General features: G+C 40.8%; 1 protein-coding gene across 3 annotated transcripts in view; it reads left to right on the forward strand.

Moving 5' to 3' along the window:
- The window catches only part of MLC1 (megalencephalic leukoencephalopathy with subcortical cysts 1), a 46330-nt gene continuing 22963 nt past the window's right edge, over positions 1 to 23367 (forward strand). For 2 of the 3 annotated variants that reach the window (XM_018576732.1, XM_018576733.1), the window contains exons 1-8: positions 1 to 88; positions 511 to 681; positions 2236 to 2325; positions 5036 to 5089; positions 6451 to 6552; positions 10635 to 10736; positions 12119 to 12190; positions 12270 to 12386. In XM_018576732.1, coding sequence (XP_018432234.1) covers positions 517 to 681; positions 2236 to 2325; positions 5036 to 5089; positions 6451 to 6552; positions 10635 to 10736; positions 12119 to 12190; positions 12270 to 12386 — 702 coding nt within the window. In that variant the 5' untranslated portion in view covers positions 1 to 88; positions 511 to 516. The remainder of the gene's footprint in view (positions 89 to 510; positions 682 to 2235; positions 2326 to 5035; positions 5090 to 6450; positions 6553 to 10634; positions 10737 to 12118; positions 12191 to 12269; positions 12387 to 23367) is intronic. The other variant, XM_018576734.1, reaches the window with a different exon arrangement.

Raw genomic sequence — 23367 nt, forward strand, 5'->3', positions numbered from 1 at the left:
TTCAAATATACCATGATTCACTGAGCAGAGTTTATCCAAGCTGCGTATAACGCCCTGCACGCTCTTTTTAATACTCATCTAAATATAGGTATGTACTGGAATGTTTATACCTTCAAGATAAACCTGTGACTAGTTCCGCTTTTGTTTCACACCAAAGTTTTAGATGTTTTGGGGTTTTTCTTTCTATTTTTTGTCTTTCAGTTGTACAAAGTAGGTCACTGTTGGTAAGCCAAACTTAGCTTCACTCATTGGCATCTGCACGCAAGTTTGTTTCCTTGTGTTGCATTAAATATTTTTTTTCTGCATTTTAATATATAGTATATGATATCTTGCAGAGTTTGTAACCTTTTTTATGCACTAGGAGTATGAGATGCAGTTTGTCTGGATCTAGGGATTTAAAAGAAATTTATTTAATTACATCTGTAAATCCTAAGGTCCCTAGATATCACATATGGAGTCCTGATGTTGAAAATGCCGTCAAGTTCTAGGCATCTTTGTACTTTTCTTTAGATCGGTATGATTAGAGAAGATGGATACAATGAAGAATATAGTTATGACAGGATGACTACTTTGGAACAAGGAATACAAGAGAATAAGAAGTACCATGCAGATCTGAAATTGCCTAACAAGTTACATCCATGTGTTAAGTACAAAACCTGGATGTTTTCTCTTCTGATTGGGGTAGGTATTAAAATGACAATGTTTTGTATGTGCTGTCTATGACTTCAAAAAGCATATATGTAACTTTTGAATTGCTTACATATTGCAAAACAATATTTTTAACATGTATCACCTAGTTGGTTAATATTTTGTAATCAGCTTCTAATTGAATTTGGAGGACTTAAGTTGTGCAGTAAATAATGATTTAAAAAAGCAGTCATGCTTTAGCTTTTAGCAGTTACATTTACTTATACTGGAAGGGGAGGCAGTAGTATACAGTGACCATAAGTACACAGTGATCATAAGTCATCTGCCTGTGAGAACAAGGTAGGGCTTTTGTACCGGGTCTGTTGTAGCCAATGGATGTTGTAGTAGCCATTTGAGCTGCTGTGCAGTTATTCCCATTAATTAAGAACTCTGGGATGAAGAAAACCTAACCCTTGCGGTAGGATTACCCAAAATACCTGAATCTCAGACCTAGCTGGCTCATGGATTGGTCCCTGCAGCCTCTCTCCCCCATCTGCTCCGGCGATGAAATGTTCCTCTGCGTCCTCATGTCCAATACACTGTCTCTCGATGGCAAAGATATTTAGGGCTCATTCACATCAGCAGCATTGGGCAACCTAGTCCTATGATTTCACATGCACCAATGGCTTACTTGCCATTGTCACCCTAAGCTGCCCATACACTTCTTGTTCAAAAACATGGAGTGAGAAAAAACACTTGATACCCCCATCTATGCTAAACACCGTGGATAGTGGAACCCCACTCCCCCTTCCCACCAGGCTATTGTATTCCATGATTATCTGAATAAACGAACACTGACTGCACCTGAATGGCTGCAGTTACTGTTTGTCCGAGAATGTTCGGACCAGCTCCTTCAACAAAAGTTGATAAAAATGACTTTTGTTGAACAGGGAGGTTCTAACAGGGACACAGACCGGTCAAATTTTGAGCAATGTATGGCCAGCTCTAGCCTTTATTATTAGTGTTATTTATTTCTAAGTAAACTTAATAGGCAAATAATCCCACTTGCTCCCATTCACTCAATATCAATATCTGTTGATATTTTCAGTTTGTGAACTTTTTATTTCCCATAACGTCTTCCAGGACAGCATCACGAGATGGAATCTCCTCCCCCACACACAGGAAACACGTCACTTAATTAGGGTCTTATCAGAGACTATTCTCAAAGAATGGGCTGAGCCTGAGAGAAAGCCTCTGAAGTCAGGGAACCTCAAGAGGAGGTTTCCTTTTGATGAGGATCCAGCCTTGGTGTGGAATAAATCTCCTCAACCGGATGCTCTATTAGCAAAGGTATCCAAGAAATCTGACTTAGCCTTCGAGGACATGGGGGTTTTGAGAGACACCATGGATAAGAAGATTGAGGTTCTTTTAAAAAGGGCGTGGGACTCTTCTTCGATGAACCTTAGACCGGCTCTGGCTACCACGTGCGTGGCCAGAAACATGGAGTTTTGGCTCTCGCAATTTAGAACGCATCTGCTGGCGGGTACCCCGAGAGCACAACTCTTGGAGTCACTACCTATGCTCTTCAAGGCGGTGGGATTATTTCAGAGTTGTCTTCTTGCAACGTCTGGGTTTTCACTTTACTTAGGAAATGTGTTCCCTTCTGAAATGGACTATTTGAGGTGTGCTGCAGGATCTGTAAGCATTCACAGTATTATTTACTATCAGCTGATATTATTTTGCATTGAAGAATTGGATTGGTACATTTTAGAGGAATAACGGAAATGATACAATTGTCTGCTTGTTTTTTAGAAGTACTTATTATGCTCGTGTCCCGGTTGTCATCAGCCCACTGCTCTACCAGATGTACCTGTGTAATATTGTATTAAAGGAGAACTATGAGGCAAGTGATTTTCACTCATCCTCATAGTTCGAGCCGGCGTGTGACAGTCACACGTCGGCTCAATAGTTTTGGAAGTGAGCGAACGCATACTGTTGCTCGCTCACTACCCGATCATGTCCCTGCAGAGAGCTGTGTCTGTCACTCACGGCTCCCGGACGGGAGAGGGGGCAGGCACAGCTGTCTCTGCCTCTAGATAGGCAGAGCCCGCTGTCACGCAGCTGGGTGGATCTCAGTAATGTCGGGATCCGTCCCGGCTGCGACGGTCTCAGTATACCGCAAGCGTATCTGGAGTGTCAGATACCTGCGTCCCTCGCCGCAAGCTTTTGATCCTCCTACTGCCCCTAGATCTTTACAAGACATTGGCTGGTGGAAAGAACCATAGCTCACAGCGGTGGACCAGGCATTGACATACACGAAAGGGTAATGGATGTGAAAATTTGGCCTAAGGCTTTTGCTCTTTATTGGTTCAAAGTCTGGACTCGCTGTTTTCAGAGGTAAGTATTAAGAATTTTCTTTTGCAAGGTGCTTCTATTTGATTTTTTTTTTACAGAAGCAGAGCCAGCGGGATGAGTCAACAAGTCACAGAGTGGCTTAATAAAACAGCACATGCTAGCACATGTTTGGTTAATTAATGTGAACACAACTTTATATTATTCACGAAGGTCATTGAGCATTCACTTTGCTAAGCAGGCAGGCTTTGTTCCTTTAGTAAATCAACCTCAGTAAAATTCTGTCCGGCAGTGGATGATCTAACAAAATTCACACAATGGCAACCAGTAGAGTATTGAACTTTTTTTTTAGCCCAGCCATAGGTGTAGTACACCAGTCCTGCCCATTGCTTATGTGTTTTGTTATGTGTAAGAAGAATCTCAAAATACACCATTGGAGACTCCTTGCCATCTCCAACAAAACAAAGCCTGTTATATCAAAATTTCAGCACAAAATTGAGTGAATGCTGGACTGTTCTTAACTGGCAAACATCTGGCACTTTTTCTAGTAGTGATGAGGTTTACCTGCCCTATTGTCAATATGAATGCAGGAGTGAGCATCAATTTTTTTCTTAAAGCGATAGTCTCTTTAGGATACCGTGGACTTGCTCTGATGTTAGCACAGTAGCAGTGTTTTTAGCATTAGTAGTTTGGGGATTGGTTTTACTTTTGCCTGGAATTATTGAATTGCCTGTGCTGAAGTGCATTTATCATAGCAATTGCAAGTGTTTGAACTTGCATGGAATATATTTGCAGGTTTAATAGACTCCAGGAAAGAATACTTGTAACTTCAGGAAAAAAACGTAACTGTCGCTTCTTGAAGAAGTGGTCATGGGGACTTCTTAAGTTGTGATTGTTTACTTAGGTGATGCTCCAGTTTCATACAGCCCCAGAACAAGTGCAGATGAAAACATGTGCAAAAAACGTGTAGTTGAAAAAGTAGTGCAAGCTCTGGTCAAAACAGGTGGAAATAATGTGCAGTTGGAAAAGTGGTGCAAGCTCAGGTGAAAACAGGGGCATATGTTAAAAGACAGATTTGCACATTAAAAAAAATGATCTAAGAGGCTAAAATTGTCGCCATTGCTTTGATAAATTCCCCCCAATGTGTTTACCAGGGAAGGCAATGTTTGTACTTAGATCCATTCCACTGATGAGAGCATTTTAAGCAGAGGTGCAGCACAGGCTGAGTAGGGGCACTGCATGTGCTAATTCAGCATCCAGCACCCTCGGGAGACAAACATAGCCTAATGCAGCAGTAGGCAACCTCGACACTCCAGCTGTTGTGGAAGTCCCGTGATGCATTGTGAGACTGACAGCCATGACTCCCAGAGACATGATAGGATTTGAAGTTTCATCACAGCTGGCGTGCTGAGGTTGCCTACCCCTGGCCTAACGGAACAGGGTTACAACATTTTTGACAGGTATTTAGCTGTTTGGCTTGAGGTTTGCTTTAAAGGCACAGTCCACCTTTTGTAAAAAAGTGAGTGAACCCACACTGCATTCATACATTTTTGTATTGGAGCCTGCAAAGCACTGCATCTGTGCTCAGTGGATCGCGTGTGCAGTGCCCAGGCTTCTGTAGACTATATTCCCAGCCTCAGTACCTCAGTAACAACCTTCTCTTATGGTGCTGGAGGAAGTGATCGGTGGACTACAAGTGCAATATGCATGCACTTGTACTCCATTGAAATATGAGTCCCTCTGCTGCGGTGGCAGATGGAACTTTTGTAGTCTTTTTCATTCACAGATCATGTGAATTAATTGAGGTTGTCCAGGCACAGCCACGCACAGTCATCCCGAATTCAAATGCATACAGGAGCCTGCAAGAAGAAGTCCATGATTAGGTAAGGTAGGTCAGGTAAGCGAGGGCTGGGAATTTAGTCGAACATGCTGCACCCTACATTTTTGTAAGACAGGTAAACAGAGCCATTGAGCCTTTTATGATAGAAAATTTGTGTCTATATTATTTCATAATATTGTTTTAAAATGCTGTCCTAACGGTTTATTTTGTTTTCAGTGTATACCTTCCGCTGTTGTAAGTTTTGCAGTGTTGAAAAACAAGGAGAATGTGGTAAGTTCTTTTTAATAATAAATTATACATTTTTAAAGTTCAACCCAATTAGCAATGGCCTAAGCACCAATGCAGTAGAAAATTATTTTATTCTAGATTATTCTAGTTTATTTTGGTCAGTTATACTAACCAAGCTAGTTAGTTTTAACATGAAAACATAGTGATTATTGCTTGTGTGGTTTTTCTAGCTTCTATAGTTGTTGTGTGGGTACTAGCATGAGGTAGAAGATCTGTTGATGGATCCTGCACTTCTGCAGTAGCCTGCTATTTGCTGACCGTGTAGAAGCACGCTACAGCCGAGAAGGATTCTGACAATATTGTTGGGATTAGGGATGCAACGATACCACTTTTTTAAGGCCGAGTACGAGTACCGATACTTTTTTCAAGTACTCGCCGATACCAATTACCGATACTTTTTCTTAAAGGGACAGGTCAAATTTTTTCTAAAGCAATACAAAATCATGATTTTAGGTCAGTTTCTTAATATTATGAAGAACATGAACACTCTGTAGTGTGGCACAGCTATATCCAATTCTGCATACCTGGCTTTATATTATAAGAACTTTATAATATAAAGCCAGGTATGCAGAATTGGATACAGCTGTGCCACACTATACAATAATACACTGTTCTGGACATGAGCTTGTTTTATGTATTGGAGTATTTGTACGAGTACTCATGCAAATACTCGGTATCGCGGCCGATACCGATGCTTGTGTCGGTGCATCCCTAGTTGGGATCCATCCCGCTGCCTGATTGACTCATCCCGCTGGCTCTGCTTCTCTAAAGGAAGAGTCAGCTGTGCCCACCCCCTCTCCCGTCTGTCTCTCCCAGTCAGCGCTAGAGGAGTGGAGAGAGGGGAGGGGGGAATCACTGCAGGGAAAGCTGGCTGACATTAATTGCTCTCTGCATGGAGAAGCTGCGAGCTGAGCAATCAGCGGTTTGTGATCGCTTAGTTCTCGAGCTATAGAGCTTAAATCATTGGGAAGAGTACCTTTTACTCTCAAATAGTTTTCCTTAAACTGGTGGAAATATATAATTGGAATAAATCATATTTTACAAAAAAACAGGTTTATTTTAAGTACAGCATCACTTTCAACATAATCGGTGCTATCAGCTCCCCCCAGCTAGATATTTGTACATATACTAGGCAACTGGCCTAATATAGTAGCATGTATTGCCTTTAACAGTTTATTCACAAAGTAGCTATAAGAAGACACTTGGAAGTCAGCTGATGATGATCTCAGGCTGCAAATAAGAAAATTCCCTGTGTATGCCTTTCTCTAATTTAGCTTACAGCAGATTCTGTGTACCTCTGTTTTACAATTGTAATTTCACACATTGTTTGCATATCTTTTCAGGTCTCTCATTTTCAGATATTGCATGTATCAACATTTTCTATTACTACTACATGCCTAATATGGTATGGCTGCAAGCTTGCAATTAATCCAACAGCAATTAATGTAAGTAGCAGACTTGTTTTCAGCATGTGAGTCTCATTAAGGTTAAATTACTTTAAATTATTCTATGTACTTGCAAGAAATATTGACCGAGTTCTTGGGCTTGGAATAAAGTAAACTCCTGTTAGAGACCACACATGATGGTGGTGAAGGGGGTCATCTTCCAACCCAAACCCCCCGACACCAGTAGCTTGAATTTCAGCAATCCTATATTATAAATATCCTGCAGCAATCCACGTTTCTACCTATTCCCTAACCCACCTCTAAATCTATATGTAGTGTCAACAGTGTAAAAAGCGAATAAACACTTCTAATTCATATATCACAAACCCAACACAGTGCACGCAACAAAGTGGAAAAAAAAAACCCTAGGTGAAAGTGTGCTATATAATAATCTCCAATCACAAACTCGATCAACATAAACTGTAGAAAAAATACTAAGTGACAAAAAAGTGCCCAACATGTGAATAAAGTCCACTGTGTGCTTTTAACCCTTTCGCTGCCAAGCCCTACGGAACATTTTTCAAATCAGCTGGCCAAGCCATTTTTGAATTTTCTGAGCAACAGCAACTGTGCTTCTAGTGATACTCCACTCTGCTCCAAAACCCTGTGTGCTGGATATCGCACTCAGCAGAAATAGTGGACCATGTATGAGATGGTCAAATACCGCTCCTCATAATCACTCCTCCTTGTAGCATATATGGATGCCAACTTCTCCCAAACTCTCCTTCCTCTCTCTCTATCTTTGTATATATGCCACCAACTGCACTTCTTGCCTAAGAACGTTTTCAAACACTGCTTAACATTTCCTCATACCCCCGGGAAAGAAAATTCTACCACTCAATAGTGTAAACATAGATTTAGACCACTTAGATTTAAACAAAAGCACTTGCAATGCCACTTACAAATTAAGAGAAGAGATGGGAAAACGTTTTCTGAAAGAAACTGGAAAAGGTGCAATTTAAATGCATAAAACCCACAGCAGTGGCGCCATGGGTCTGTGCCCCAAATAGTTAAAAGTTAAAAAAACACATTTGTACAGGATTAACATGTGAGCATTGGCTCACTGCCTGGACAAGATGGAGTAGGTGCACTTACATTTTCATATGTTGGTCATTGAGCAGTGGCTCAGTTTATGCTTACCGTAGTCAAAGCATGCATTTTTGGCCTTTGATACGTGGGTAGTGACCAAGTGTCTTTCCTGCTGAGACAGACCTGTTTCTTGGCTTTGGTATAGTTGACATGTTAAGCAGTGGTTAGGCATTAGTTGTCATTCGTGAATCAGGTACTTCAGGCATTTGATATATGTGACTTGTGAACAGCAACTCATTCTTTTGTTTGGTCCAGGTACTGTATGTACTCATAGACTTTAATGTATATGACATACTGGGGGGGATTTACTAACCTAAACACACCAGGTGCATGTGCATTTTTACACAGCAAAACGTATTTATCAACCAAACACGAGCAACGTGTCACATTTTCACGCCGTTATGGCGCATTTTTATGTATTTACGTACGTGCGCATCATGCAGCATGCGCCATAGGCTACACGCCGCTCTAATAGCGCCATGCAAGTCTCTAAAAGCATATTTCCACTAATGCCATATATGGAAAAATCATGCACATGATGCATATATAATGCTGCTTCACCTCTATGCCTACAACCATCCCAAAAAACACTTTGAAAATGCTAAAAACAGTATTCAAAAATATGGAACTTACACACCACTGACATGTTCAGCTCTGTATGAGCCAACTGCACGTGTGTGGAGGCAATTTCTTGGTAAATTGAATAGCAGCATGTTCGCGCACAACTACTATTCCAACCATTCTGTACTGTCCAGAGGTGTTTGTTTTTGAAAGCTTATTTCCTCTTGACAGTTTTTAAGTGTTCCTCATTCCACTTATGGAGAGACTTTCATTATTTTTTGCACTACCTAAATAAAGTCCCAAAAACATGAGTGCATCACAGTTTAGACAAAAATGCTCATGCATTTACATTTCCTGCATTCATCAACGCAAGCAACACAACGTAGAGCTAATTTACACAACATCACCTTGCAATTCATGCAGGGCTTTGCACAACACACCTGCTGGGTGTGTACACACTACAAAGGTGTCTAGATTCCACCCATAGATCATGCTGGGAGGGAACACACTACAGAGGTGTATACTTGTTCGTGGTGTGTTTATAAGGTTAGTAAATCAACCCCACTGAGTCAGAGTTTAGTATTTATCTGTCACAGGAAAAGAAAACTCTCCTAGTCTATGATTTAACTGCGATGTGAACAGGGTTCAGTGTGTCTTTGATTTGACTTTCATGTGAATAGTGGTTCAGTGTCTATGCAAGACTGAACAGATACCACTAACTGTGGTATGTTTATAAATATGGAAGAGCGGCTCTGTGTATGCCAGTTACAGGCAGAGCAGGGGATTCAGGCCTTGCAAACGGGACTCTGTGTCCATTTGAGTTTTCTTCCTCATTATTTTGGTTGTTGCAGGTGTTTGTTTTCTCATAAATACTTAGGGCTGTCACTTGGTGGGACGTTAGGTGTATTGTCGTTGAACCCAACATAAAACAGATAATCCGAACAGATTAATTTAAGGTGACACTAAACTCAGGATTACAATCTCAAAAATGCATTCACGTACCTTTTAACTATTAGCAAAAATGTATCTTATTTGTGTATCACTCAGCTGTAGATCCTCAAATCATCTCTGAATTTGTGCTGACACTGTCCTTCCTTCTGGAGGGTGGCTACTTTTATTCCCCATAGTGTGTGTGAAAGTAAAACAAATGGCAAACGCACTTATCAATTAGCAAAAAATTTCCCAGCACACTCACTAGCCAGCATGCAAAAACAAACTTGTCTTACCGCTAAGGACAAACCTGCACCCAATTTGATCTTTTGTCACATGTGCACCAAGATGGAAACTCAGTTTAGAGTTAGGACCGCACTATATGGAGGTGCCTTGGCGCGGCTGTCACATTTTCTGCAGAAGACGTGTATCTAAACCTCTGTTTAACCTTAGCGGTGAGACAAGTTTTTTTTGCATGCTGGCTGGTGAGTGTGCTGGGAAACTTTTTGCTATTACTGTGTTGTAAAGTAGTCACCGATCCAAGCTCACTCCCCTGTTGGACTACAATCTCACATTTAGTTTACTAATTTGTATTGAGCTTGTAGTCCATCACAGAAGTGAGCTTGTAGCGGTGAAATACTTTACAACACACACACACACTATAGGGAATAAAAGTAGCCACTCTCCAGAAGGACAGACAACGTCGGCACCAATTCAGAGATAATTTGAGGATCTACAGCTGAGTAATACACAAATAAGATACATTTTTATTAATAGTTAAGGTACTTGAATGATTTTTTGAAATTTAACTCCTGGATTTCGTGTCACTTTAAGCCTCCTTTTTATAATGCAAATAATGACAAACACACACAAATATAACTAATAAAACATATTTACTTATTTTAGATACAGATGTTTGGTTACAAATAAAGCATTTTCAGCATCATTCCAATATTCAGCGTAACTAATGACCTGCAACCACCACTGCAGGCCATTGAGCCTACAAAGAACAGCTAGGTCTCCCATTTGTGGTGGTCAGAAACCATCAGTCTGTGACTGCACTGTAAACATCCAAGTTTGGAAACATTCCAAAAGCAGAACAGTATATGGTCACTGCTGAATATGTCAGGCTAAAACAGTTTCTTTGTGAATTAAGTTTCTATTCAAGAGCAATTACAAATCAAACTACAGTTCCACAGTTGCTGGCCTCTGAGATTCCTTGAAATTAAGAATCAATTCTATTTTACCCTGGCTCCGGGCGATCTGATTTTATATAAATGATCAGCTCTTCCTAGAGGCCTATTCCACATTCTTTATTTGTTGGATTTGTCATGCATTTTGACATGCAGTACCTTCATTCCTATGGGGGGGATATGCGTACTAGAAACTGCACCAAAAATGTAGCAAGTAGGATTTGTTTGTTTTTTTGGACGGTGCCTAAACATCAAATTAGAACTAATTTTTAATCACCTCTGGTTTAAAAAAAATATAATTTCCCCTAGATAAATTTCAACTTGATGCTCCTCATTTTGATGGAAATTTTGATGGCAACTACAGTGATAATTTCTGCAAGGTCACGGGTGGACTGCTGCCCTGAGAAAAGAGTGAGTAATGACCATTTTTGTTTTTCCTCTGTTATTTTGTGCAGTGTTCATCAGTTCTTTTAATAAAATTGACAGAACTTCTTTTGCAATAAGACATTTTTATTTCCCTGTTGACATTTATTTTGTGCTGTTAACATTTATCTCCCAATGATGGAGTAGTATTACTTTGACACTTTCAAACATTTGATGAATATTTGGAATCTTAGCTGTCTAAATAGATTTCTTATTTACATTTCCGCAGAGAAACGCATTTATATCCACTAATATATTAATAAACATTATTAATAGTAAGATGTTTGTAAGTGTGTCATAAAAAAATATTAAACAAGTAATGCGTGGCTTTTGTTGAAGCCTTTTTGCCAAGGAATGATAGGCTAGCTCCAAAAAACACTAGTTTTTACAACCACCGATGATTAGTGTGTGAATGAACCCTGCCTTCGCTGGTTACTTAAGACTACATACTAAACTCTTGTATAGTGTACTATGCTAAAGTGACACTAAACTCAGGAATTAAATCTTAACCACTTGAAGACCAGGTGTTTAGACCCCCTTCCTGGCCAGGCCATTTTTCAGTATTCAGCGCTGCAGTACAAAGGCACCACTGCCTGTTTTTAAATTTCGGCTGTTTCCCGCTCGCGCGCTAAAGACGCCTGCTCAGATCTAGAGAGCTCCGGGCCGGCCGTTTTTTTACTACGGCTGGCCTGGAAGTGGTTAAAAATGCATTCAGGTACCTTAACTATTAACAAATATATCTTATTTGTGTATCACTAAGCTGTAGATTCTCAAATCATCTCTGAATTTTTGCTACACGGTACTTCCTTCTGGAGGGTAGCTACTTTTGTTCCCCATGGTCCCTGTGTATTGTTAAGTAGCCATCACTCCAAGCTCACTCCTGTGATGGACTACAATCTCAATACAAATTAGTAAACTAAATGTAAGATTGTAGTCCATCATTGGAGTGAGCTTGGAACCATGGCTGCTTTACAACACGCACAGTAGGGGAATAAGTAGCCACCCTCCAGAAGGAAGGACAGTGTCAGCACCAATTCAGAGATGATTTGAGGATCTACAGCCGAGTGACACACAAATTAGATCCATTTTTGTTGATAAGGTATTTGAATGCATCTTTAAGATGTATCTCTTGAGTTTCGTGTCACTTTATTGCGGGCCCCATTGAGAGAAAATAAAAAATTTAATGAAATGTATGCGTGGTTACAGGATTACTGAGCACTCGGGAGTCAGTCCTGTTATACAGAGAAGCTCCTCTCTGTTCAGAAGGTTGACTGGAATTTCAAGTCTATATTTTCCTACTTATAAAGATCATATTCATTGGTTCACATAATATCTGGAAATGTCTTGTTCTCATTTCTCTCCCTCTATAGGGTACAACCTGTGGTAGCTCAAAAAATCTAAGACATGTGCAGTTTCCTGCAAGGATGATGAAGTTTTTCTCTGTAAGTAGTAGACTTTGCCTGTGTTGAATCTTTAAATACATTTCTTGGGCTTGTTTACTCTTTTTGGTGTGTTTTTCAGATTGTCGAGGTGGTGGTTGGAATGTCTGCAGTATTTGGCGGTGTTATTGCGTTACATGTCGATGCGCTCCTACACAGTCCTTATTTGTATGTCTCCATCTTTTGGGTATTAGCAGCTGTGAGTATATCATTGGATAAGTGTTCTTTAACTCTGGTTTTTGTTTGTAAAAACAGGAAAGCTGCTGATTTCTAAGAGAAGTGTTATCTGCTAAGTTCTCTTACTGATAATTGTTGGCAGCTTACCAAGTTTCTTTATAAAAGCAATGCACATTTCTTTATGTAATCTGTAAATCCATCTTAGCCATTGTTAAATTCAACTTTACTGTGACTATATCATGCATAGAGTACATATTGATTCATACTTGGAGAATGCAAACCACTAATTACTCGCTTGTGTTTTGCAAAGACACATTAATCTTCCTTGGTTTAGTAAGTGGATATTTAATTCTTGTTGAGTACTTAAAGGAGAACTATGGGGTTAAGTCTTTTCCCCATAGTTCTCCTTAGGGTAACGGGAGGACACAAACTAGTGTCCTCCCGTCACCCTAGGCTCTGTATACCGCGAGCTGTAGTTCGCGGTATACTGAGACGCCGCGGCTGAAGCGGATCCCGACAATTGTGCCAGCATCCGCCCAGCTGCGTGACTGACAGCTGGCTCTGCCTATCTAAAGGCAGAGCCAGCTGTTCCGCTATCTCCCCCGTACGTTCCGCCAGTCAGCGCTGGCGGAGCGGGGAGGGGGGAATCCAGCCCCTCCCCTGTCACGGCAGAGAGCCGTGACAGGATCGAGAGGCGAGCGAACGCCGGTATGTGTTCGCTCACCTCCCGATCTACTGAGCTGACCTGTGACAGTCTCATTGTCACAGGTTGGCTAGAACTATGAGGTGAGTGAAAAGCACTCACCTCATAGATCTCCTTTTAACTTTTATCAGCTTGCTTCCTGAAAGCTGTCTAATTTTATGCTAGCTCTCTATTCTTAAAGTATTTCTGATTTCATCTGTTTGCTGCTAGAATCATACCATATAGCTTGCTGCATGTTTTTATTGGAATAGATAACAAGTTTTACCAATCGTTTTATAAATGTGTTTACACATGACTGTAGTCACTCGGCATGTAACCCGATGAGCTGTTAAGATCAGATGATTTAATCTGTGTGACAATTGTAGGAAATAGGTTTATAAAGCCATATAATTATGCAGGTTCTCCTATAGGGTTTGTATTACAACACCTATGTAATCCTTTTACTGCCAGGCCCTGCTCTCCACTTTTCAACCTAATGTCCCTGGACCATTTTTGCAAATATTAACTTTATACCTTTTCACTTGCATCTTTCAGATTTTCTAAAAGACCGACCCCCAATCCAAATCATTTTGTTTTCTGATAGCACAGGGCCAATAGTATAAAAATCTGGTGCTACTGACTTTAAGGAACCAGTGATAGTTGCACAAACGTTTATCAAAACAATATTTCTAGCAAAGATATACTACATCATAAGCGCACACAAAAACATAACTTCCAAATTTCCCCCTAAATCTTAAAGATAAAACTATTGAGTTAATAACAAGTATTTCTAAATATACAATTTTTAGCTTTTTCGCAAAAGGGTAAAAATTGATGGTACGCAAAACTATAAACAAGCAACTTATGCTAAAAAGTCTGAAGGTTGGCCTGATCAGAAGTGCTGCGTTTGTGCTTCTTTGGTGTACGTTGTGTTGCGATAAAATAATGCAGGTATGCATTTTATTACAAAGCAGCATGTTAAAATGCTTTGCAAAGCACTTCAATGCTTATAGTTCAATGAATGTTTAACATGCTTGCGTTATTTGCACCATAATGCCCGCCCATTGGTTGTGCGCGTGTGTGAGGTGGGGGTTCTATTTCATTTTTATTTTAACTTTTTTTAACAGTAATTTCAGGGGGCTTTAAAACAGATCCCTAAAATCTCAATTTTGGAGATGGAGAAAGAGATTGAGTTCCGAATCTTCTTTTTCTATGCAACTCCAGTACTCACTAATACTGAATAGGAAGTGCTCTGAACAGAGCTCTTCCTGTTCATTCACAAACTGAAGAGAACTCAGTTATGAGTGAAAAGGAAGATGACCAGATTTTTAATGGCTGTGATTAGCGCCTTGTCAGCTGCTGATGACATATATTCATTTACTCAGAAGAGTCATTTTTCTCAGAAGTTTCGTGTTGGTAAAGCAGTGTAGCCAACTTAAAGTAGTATTAAACTCTTGCACTTTTTTTAAATCATTAATCCAGATTAAACGCATACATTGCCCAGCAAATCGTTTCTTTAGATTTTTGCCCGAGTACTTAGTCATCATGTTTCCGAATAACTGGCTCCAGTTATCTTAGCTCGGCTTGACTGAACTTCCTCTCCAGTACAAGCTCACAAGGAAGAGCACAGTCTCCAGGGAGCTTGTAAACCAAGTTAAAAACAGGTTAACTTGTTTTACATGTTTTAAACATTTTGTAACTTTGTAATTTCAAGTTGTCGAAAAACCAGAGGCAAAAAACTGTTAAAATAGATCAAATATAAAATGCAGGTTTTTCACCAGCTGTTAAAAATATTGCCTTTGTAGTATGTATCGTGTCGTTCAGACCACTAGATGTCAGTGCTACTCAAAATAAAGTGTGCAGGGTATTGTGTAATTTAATACTATACCTAACAAAAACATACATTAGGATATTATTCACTTTAGGAATTACAGTATATTGTAAAGAGATTCTCTGTTTTACTGTCCAGACCCAGCTGGCAGCCATCAAGTGTCCCAATCATGGTTGTGGAGGAATTATTCTAAAGACTGTCCATAGCAGGAGTGGCGGCTTTTTTGTTTCTGCCATACAACTAGCTCTAGCTTGTACACACGTATGGTGTGTTTTTTTTTTTTTTTTCTCAATACAGCACATTTGGAAATTTAGACAGAATTTGTCAGTCTGCAGAAACTTAAAGAACTCCAGAAATTAACATAGTATCTGCTTATTTTGGTCTAGGGGCTGGATTAAAGAACATATACTCGCCTGATCCTTGATTCCACCTGGCTGCTAGACCAGTCCCTGCAGCCCCCTCTCCCTTGGGCTCTGGTGGTTTAGGGAACTGTTAAGTTACCAACACTAACCGTCACGTCTGCATTAGACGTGAGGATGCTGAGGGACGTGCCAAAGCGGGAGCATAGGGGCAGAGAAGTGAGTGCTGACCACCACAGGAATGAAGATAAGGTGCCCATATCTTCTGTATTCCGGCCCCTAGAGAAGACTGAGCAATTAACCCGTGCAGGGCTAGCCCCAATGCAAGGGTCAAATTTAATTTCTGGAGTTTTTTCTTTAATTGAGAACTGTAATTGTTAACTGGTGGTAAACCCTTAAATAGCTAAATGCTGTTTGGGAGGAGAAGGAGCCCACTTTAGATGTTCTGCTTGGGCTGCTAGAACCGATGAGATGATTAATTCTGGCATTTTAATTTTGTGAATTGAGACTAAGGTGTGTGATTGTTGACCAAGAGACTGGAAATTCTGCAAAACTTTATTAGGGCATATTCAAATTTTTGCAAAAAGAAAAAAATAATAAACTATCCCATTTAGCAAAAAGAAAAAAAATGTGCTCCTGCAGGCTCTTCCTCAAGCCCCTGTCCATACTGAGGTATAGACCTTTGGTTATGGAGAAAGATATTAATGGACTACAACTGCGGTAGCATCATCACACTTGTACTCCCATTGATAACTACAATCCCCTCTGCTGCAGTGGCAGTGTTTTTTTTCATTCGCAAATTCATGCACAGCTGTGCCAAATTAAAAATAACAAAACCCAAAACATTTCAGCTAAGTAGGGGATGGGTTGATACACACCCACACCCACATACGTGAAAAAGAAAGAACACCCTCTTTGAATTCTATGGTTTTAAGTAGGGATGCACCGATACTAGTGCAGACAGTAGTCATTACACACTGCCCGGTTTCCTGATTGGCTGGGAATCGGCTCCATGTTATCTCGTCACTTCTGAAGATAGAGCATGGAGTTGACTTCCCAGCCAATCAGGAAGCCAGGCAGAGTGTAATGACGCACTGCACGGCTTCCTGATTGGCCAGCTTCCCGACCAGATTGGCCAGCCTGCCGGCCAATCAGATACCAGGGCGCCACTTAATTGCACGGCTTCCATGATTGGCCAGCAAGATGGCTCTGGCTGGGTACCAGAGGAAGGCCGCTCCTGGCTGTAGAAGCTCCCCGGGGGTAACAGGCTGGACATGCCGAGGTGAGTGGGGACAGACTTTCTTGTTAATCGGGAAGCCGGGTGGAGAGTCTTTACACGCTGCCTGGCTTCCCGGTTAATCAGGAAGTCAGGTGGCGAGTCATTACACACCGCCTGGCTTTCTGAATGGGACTTCCGGTACTCGGTAATTGGTATCGGCGAGTACCGAAAAAAAAAATTCTCAGTACCAAAATACCGGTATCGGTGCATCCCTAGTTTTAAGTATTGGGACATCATAAAAAATCATCTGGTCCTTTGCAGGTTTTAAATTAGGTAATTACAACCTTCAGATGAAAGACATATTAGACCATTTCATTATTAATTTTACAAACCTAAAGCCAAAATGGAGAAGTTAGTAAGTGCACTCTTGCTGCCTCCACAGGAATTAACCTAAGGCCTCATTCACACACGAATCGGCCTGCACGTACAGCTCCGTGCTGCGTGCGGGGCCGTACCAAGTAGCTGCTGGGAAGGACAGGTGCTGCGTGTGATTAGAACGCAGCCCCCGTCCTTCTCTATGGGGCTACGCGGCCGTACGCCCCCCTACGCTCACCTCATTTGCAGGTCCGTAGGGGTGCGGGTTTTCTGGCCGGGACGCATACATGTTCCATTCTGGCGTATGAATGCGATCACCCGCACCCCTACGGACCTGCAAATGAGGTGAGTGTAGGGTGAGTGTAGGGGGGCGTACGGCCGCGTAGCCCCATAGAGAAGGACGGGGGCTGCGTTCTAATCAAACGCAGCACCTGTCCTTCCCGGCAGCTACTTGGTTACGGCCCCGCACGCAGCACGGAGCTGTACGTGCAGGCCAATTCGTGTGTGAATGAGGCCTAAATAGCAGCCAGTTGCTGCTAAACAAATGTGCTTGATTAATTGACCACCTCTATAAAAGCTGAAGTTTTAGCAGTTTGCTGGTCTGGAGCATTCAGGTGTGTTTTAGCAATATTCCAAGGAGGCAAGACATCAGCAATGATCTTAGAGAAGCAATTGCTGCTAACCCTCAATCTGGGATGGGTTTTTCTAAACCATTTCCAAACAATTAAAAGCCCATTAGGGCTTGTGAGGAAGATTATTCACAAGCGCAAAACATTCAAGACAGTTGCCAATCTTCCTAGGAGTGGACGTCCCAGCAAATTCACCCCAAAGTCAGAATGTGAAATGCTCAGGAAAATGACATCTCAGACTCTACAGGCCTCAGCATGTTAAAGTTCATGACAATACAATTTAGAAACCGACTGAACAAGTATGGTTTGTTTGGAATGGTTGTCAGGAGAAAGCCTCTCCTCTCTAAAAAGAATATGGCAGTGTGGCTTAGGTTTGCAGAGTTGCATCTGAAGAAACCACAAGACTTCTTGAACAATATCCTTTGGACAGGCGGGATCAAAGTGGAGATATTTGGCCATGCACCGTGTCAGGTTTAACGAAAACCAAGCACAGCTTATCAGCACACCACATACCAACTGTCAAGCACGGTGGGGGGAAGGCTGATGATTTGGGCTTGTTTTGCAGCCACAGGACCTGGTCACATTGTAGTCATTGAGTCGACCCCTCTGTATAACAATGTATTCTAGAGTCAAATGTGAGGCCATCTGTCCGACAGCTAAAGCTTGGCTGAAATTGGGTCATGCAACAGGATAAGGGTGCCCATACACTGCACGATTCTCGGCAAGTTAGTGGCCTGCTGGTTCGACAACTGCCAAACGGGCCGGTGTGCGCACAGCCCGTTTGCAGTCATCGTAAGCCCGCCCCTCCTTAGTCATCGTAAGCCCGTCCCTCATTACAGTCATCGTAAGCCCGCCCCTCAAGGGGGCGGGCTTGCGATGATCCCAAGTACGATCTGCCTGTCCAAGACGGGCAGATCGTACGTTTTTTTAAGTACTTTACAACCCTCGCAAGACAAAAGTCTTGTGAGGGTTGTAAAGTGTATGGCCACCTTTATGATCCCAAGCACTCCAGCAAATCTACAACAGAATGGCTGAAAAACAAAAGAATCAAGGTGTTGCATTGGCCTAGTCAAAGTCCTGACCTCAACCTGATTGAAATGCTGTGGCGGGACCTTAAGAGAGCTGTGCATAAACAAATGCCCACAAACCTCAATGAACTGAAACCGCATTGTAAAGAAAAATGGGCACAAATCGCTTCACAACGATGTTAGAGACTGATAGTCATACAGAAAACAACTACTTCAAGTTTTTGATGCTAAAGGTGGTTCTACAAGCTATTGAAGGTGCACTTAGTTTTTCACACATGGCTTTTCCATTTTGTCTTTGTTTATAAAATAAATAATGACACCGTGTAATATGGTATGTGTTGTTGTTGATCTGAGGTTGTATTTACCTAGTTTTAACACCTGCTAAGGACTAGAATTTTATTATGTCCTGATCCTGAAAACCATAGAATTCATAGAAGGTGTACTTTATTTGTCACACAACTGTATATACCAAACATTGAGTGCATTTATATTATATTGCTATTATACCTGTTAAGTCCTTATTTATATGCATTTGTTGGTTTATGCACCACCTTTATTTGATATTTACATTTCAGAGGGTGATTTATGAGTTATATTGTTTTTAGGGGTTTGGGTGATTGGTTTGTTTATATTTACGTGATTGTGGTGGTTTCTGACATAGTATACATAGATGTCATGTTGTATACAAAGGTAGCTAAAATGAGGTCACAGCCCTGCAATCCTTCCGAGATTCATTAAAGGGTTATTAAACCCTAGCAAGCAGTAGATGTATGAAAAACGATAAACTTTTTCAAAGGGTTAATACCTGTGTCTCCGCCGCGCGCTCCCGTCCGAACATCTGAAAATTTCTCGGGCTGCCGCAAGGGATCTTGGGTCGGGCGCATGCGCAGTTCAGATCTTTGGCCGGGGACGAGGAGAGACACAAGGTAAGTCTATGGAGCAGTGTGCACCAGCACAGACATCGTGGGACTTCAGAGAAGAGGAGGACAGAAGAGTCGGCGCTGGATTGGAGACCCGCACCAGCGCTGGAGGGACAGCTAAAAACTCCTGGAAAGATGATGATTGGATTAAGAGGCATCATTTAAGGTAAGTCGTTACATTAGCAGCTGTTTAATAGCACATTAAACAGCTATACTTGTCTCTGGTGTGGTGTTCTTGTTTTAAAATTGAGACATTCATAATATAGTATGGAAAAAGGGAGGACAGTCAGAAGCCGACCTCAATGTGACAGGGGGGAGATGAAGAGAGGGAAGCGGAAAATAAGAATGTTTTCTAGTAGTTATATGCTCCATATCGGAGTCCTATATCCTGGGAATGTAAAATTCCATCCAGTAGAGCCATGTTTTTCTGAAAATTTTTATTCTGGTCATTTAGGGCTACAGTTATATTCTTTGAATCATTAAGAAGTGTTTTTATCGGTTTCTGGGGAGCTACTTTAATAGAAGAAGATATGCGGCTGGGTCATCTCCCAAAGAGACCGAGTCTGCTAAAGATGGAGGAGAGATGGGCCAAGTACCGTTTAGGAGAGAAATTACCTTTTTGGTCTCTTTCCTACTTGAGGAGCAAATGTGGGCACTATTGGTCTGGGGGACATGTCAAGAGGGTGTAGGTTTGTGCTGGAGAATGTCACAAAGTACCTACCTCGTTTCATAGGGAATTTGTTTTTGACCTAGGTCATTTCGCATAGAAAGGTCAAGTAATGGCTTATTTGTAGTATTTTTTTCATTTGGTTAGGGAAAGCGTAGTCGCATGTACGTTGGAGAGCGAGTTCTGCAGTCTTTGAATCTGGATATGTTAGCCTGGATTTGTTAGCCTGAAGTAGTAGGAACTGTTTGTTGAGTAAACCAAGTCGGAAGTTGGGGTTTTCCAATACTGGGGCCATGGCTGTAACTTATCTTGTGAGGAGATGAGGTGAGTATTGGATACAACCTTCAGGGTGGGGGCCTATGGTAGCATGAGCTTTGAGAGATTTTTGTTAGCCATGTTTGCCATTGAAGAGGAACTTCATCTCATTTAAGAACGAAGGTGGAATTGTTATTGGTAAGGTCTAGAAGAGGTAGACCGGGAGAATATTCATTTCAAGAGGGTAATTTCTCCCGAGCCGAGTAGAAGAGTCCTTGGTCCATCTTCGTTTTCTGGCTTGGAGGAGTAGTGGGAAGATTGCCTTAAGGAAGTTGCTGGGGTGATCTTGGTATCCAGGTATGTGATGTGTTTTTCATCCCATTGGAAAGTGGACTTATTTATTTATATTTGTCATTTGATGTTTGGAGATGTGGACTCTGAGTGCCTTCAATTTCTGATTTTTAAATTGAAGAGTTGGCTATATCTGTTTTATATCTGCTTGCAGATTTAGGAGAGTACATTCTGTGATTTCAAAACAAAAATAAAACATTGTTGTCCTAATAAAAGGGAAACATGCTGTCTTCTGAAAATGCAAAATGTTGAAGACATCAAAAATATAATAAACATGGTTTCTGGGGCAGTTGGTACTGTGTAGAAATTCAATATAATTCTGTAAAATCAGGAAGGCAGAAACGTTCCCATCACCATTTTAGGTTCATTGCAAGGGTGCCAGGTTGACCAGCTTGGTTGAAAACTAAGTAACACGTGAAGTAGTTCTCAGCTTGGTGACCAGTAAGTACTCAAAACTTTCAGAATGCAGTATGAGGAAATTTTCCCTACATGAGTGACAGAAAACCATCTCCTGTATTGCTTAGCTATAAATCTATTGTCCTGTTCAGTATGACACCAGTAGTGACTTCCTCTATAAATGTTATAAGCAGCTGCTGAATTTCATTGTCTTTGGACTGAAGGAACAGAGGAACTCTCAGGGAGTGGCATTATTGAACTCAATTACAGGAATATAAATTTTGTTTCCTTCTGGGTAATGGAACAGTTGGGTTATATGACGTATTTTCTGGTGAACAGTACTGTAGACAATCTGCCACTTCCTTGATGGCACGCTATGTATCCCTTTACCACAACAAAGTTTTTAGTTTTGAATTGGTACTCTTGCTCTTTACCTACAAGACTCTGCAAAAAAAAGAGTAATACACATTCTCATTGCTCATGCTCATTTTTAAACATTCAGGTGGTCATGTTTCTCACAGAATGAAATAAATGTATTTGGATGCTATATAGCCCAATGCTCTTTACTATTCACATTATAATGAACACAATTATGTAGTTTCAGCTACTGCATTTGAATACCCTACTTAAGTAGATTTTTTTTCTTGGTATTTATAATCTGAATAAAGATTTGTAAAAAGGTTGGAACATATAAATCATAAACACTACATTCCATTTTATTTTTAGACTACACAATTAGGTTCTGGAAATTCTTTAATAAGAATATCTGTAAAATATCCTAAAAAGGAATTTCATGACTTCCAAATTTTGCCAGGCATTGTGCAAATTAGAATAGATTGGAAGAGAATGAATTAGAATAGGAGGGATCTGTGGCATGTTACACAGGGGCTTTCTTTTCCCTTGAACTTAAATCTAAAACCTGTACCTACACTATGTAGTCAATCTGAAATGACTTTCCCATAACGTCTTCCAGGACAGCATCACGAGATGGAATCTCCTCCCCCACACACAGGAAACACGTCACTTAATCTGTTTAAAAATACTTGACTGTGCTAGTATTTGCTAATGTCAAACTAGGTACAGATTTTGTCAATTACTCCAGATTCCAGGATAACAGGCGTATCACCACAGTGAAGATATTAATGCAGGAGATCTACAAGCAATGACTGAATGGAATTCTACAGCATCCTTTTTTTTTTATTTAGGTCATGTGTGATTTTTTTTCCCTTGCATTCCATTTTGTTGTTGTGGAAAATTCTTGCATACTAGGTGGATATACATATCAATGTTATATTCTCACCAGCCATGCTTCTTCCAGTTAAAGTGTATCTTAACCCTGATCCATTATTTACAGCCTGCCCAGTAAATAATGGATCAACAGGTAGTAAAACTGTTAGGGGGACTTGGGAAGATAAAGAGTGCTCTGTAAATTCTAAACCAGGGGGCATAAATTGAGTCACCATTAGTTATTCCAAACGTACACTGTACCAAAAAGAAATTTAGGCCAATTTCTCGTCTACGTTTTGATATTCTGTTGAACATATTGGACTGCTTTTTTGTAGAAATGATGTAGGCTTTCTATTTAAGCACCATACCCAGTCAACATTCAAAAAGTTTGTAGACCTCAGACCCCAAGAAAATAGGCACTAGGCCCTAGTGTGTACAAATGCAAAAGAAAAAGGTTTTTGAAGGCCTTTGATAGCCTGCCCTTTCTTTCTTATATGTACGTGTTCAAGAGCCTACGTAAACATCTTAAAAGAGAAAACATGGGGGCAGCAGTTGCTAACCCCTGCCCCATAATATTGGATACTCGAGTTACTGACCAGGAACAGGTAGGTAGATGACAAGTTCCAACATTTATCTGACTTTTCTGCATACTTTTCCAAGGTTAAGGTAGTGTGACAGTATAACATCCAAAGAAGTACCTGTTTCTCTATTGACCTGTATTTTACTAATAATGTAGCTGTATAGTTCTCGCATCCAGAAATGGCTCTCAAATCATTGAACTGAACTAGCTTCATGATCAGCCTAGTCAAAAGCATAAGGCACCTTTGTCAACTTTGTCCAGCCCCTTTTACTATAGCCAGTGAACAAACTAATAAGAAACCCAGACATCTGTCTGCTGATGAGCTTTGTTGCACAGATACTAATCTTGTTCCCCACAAACTCTATTTAAAGTAGTATTAAAGGCTGGGTGTAAAAAATGCCCAGTAGCTTTTTGACTCCTCCGCCCCCCCCCTCACACACACACACACACACACACACACACACACACACACACTTACCTGTCA

Source organism: Nanorana parkeri, unplaced genomic scaffold (genome assembly GCF_000935625.1).
Source record: "Nanorana parkeri isolate BGI_ZX_2015 unplaced genomic scaffold, ASM93562v1 scaffold75, whole genome shotgun sequence".
Classification (NCBI taxonomy): domain Eukaryota; kingdom Metazoa; phylum Chordata; class Amphibia; order Anura; family Dicroglossidae; genus Nanorana; species Nanorana parkeri.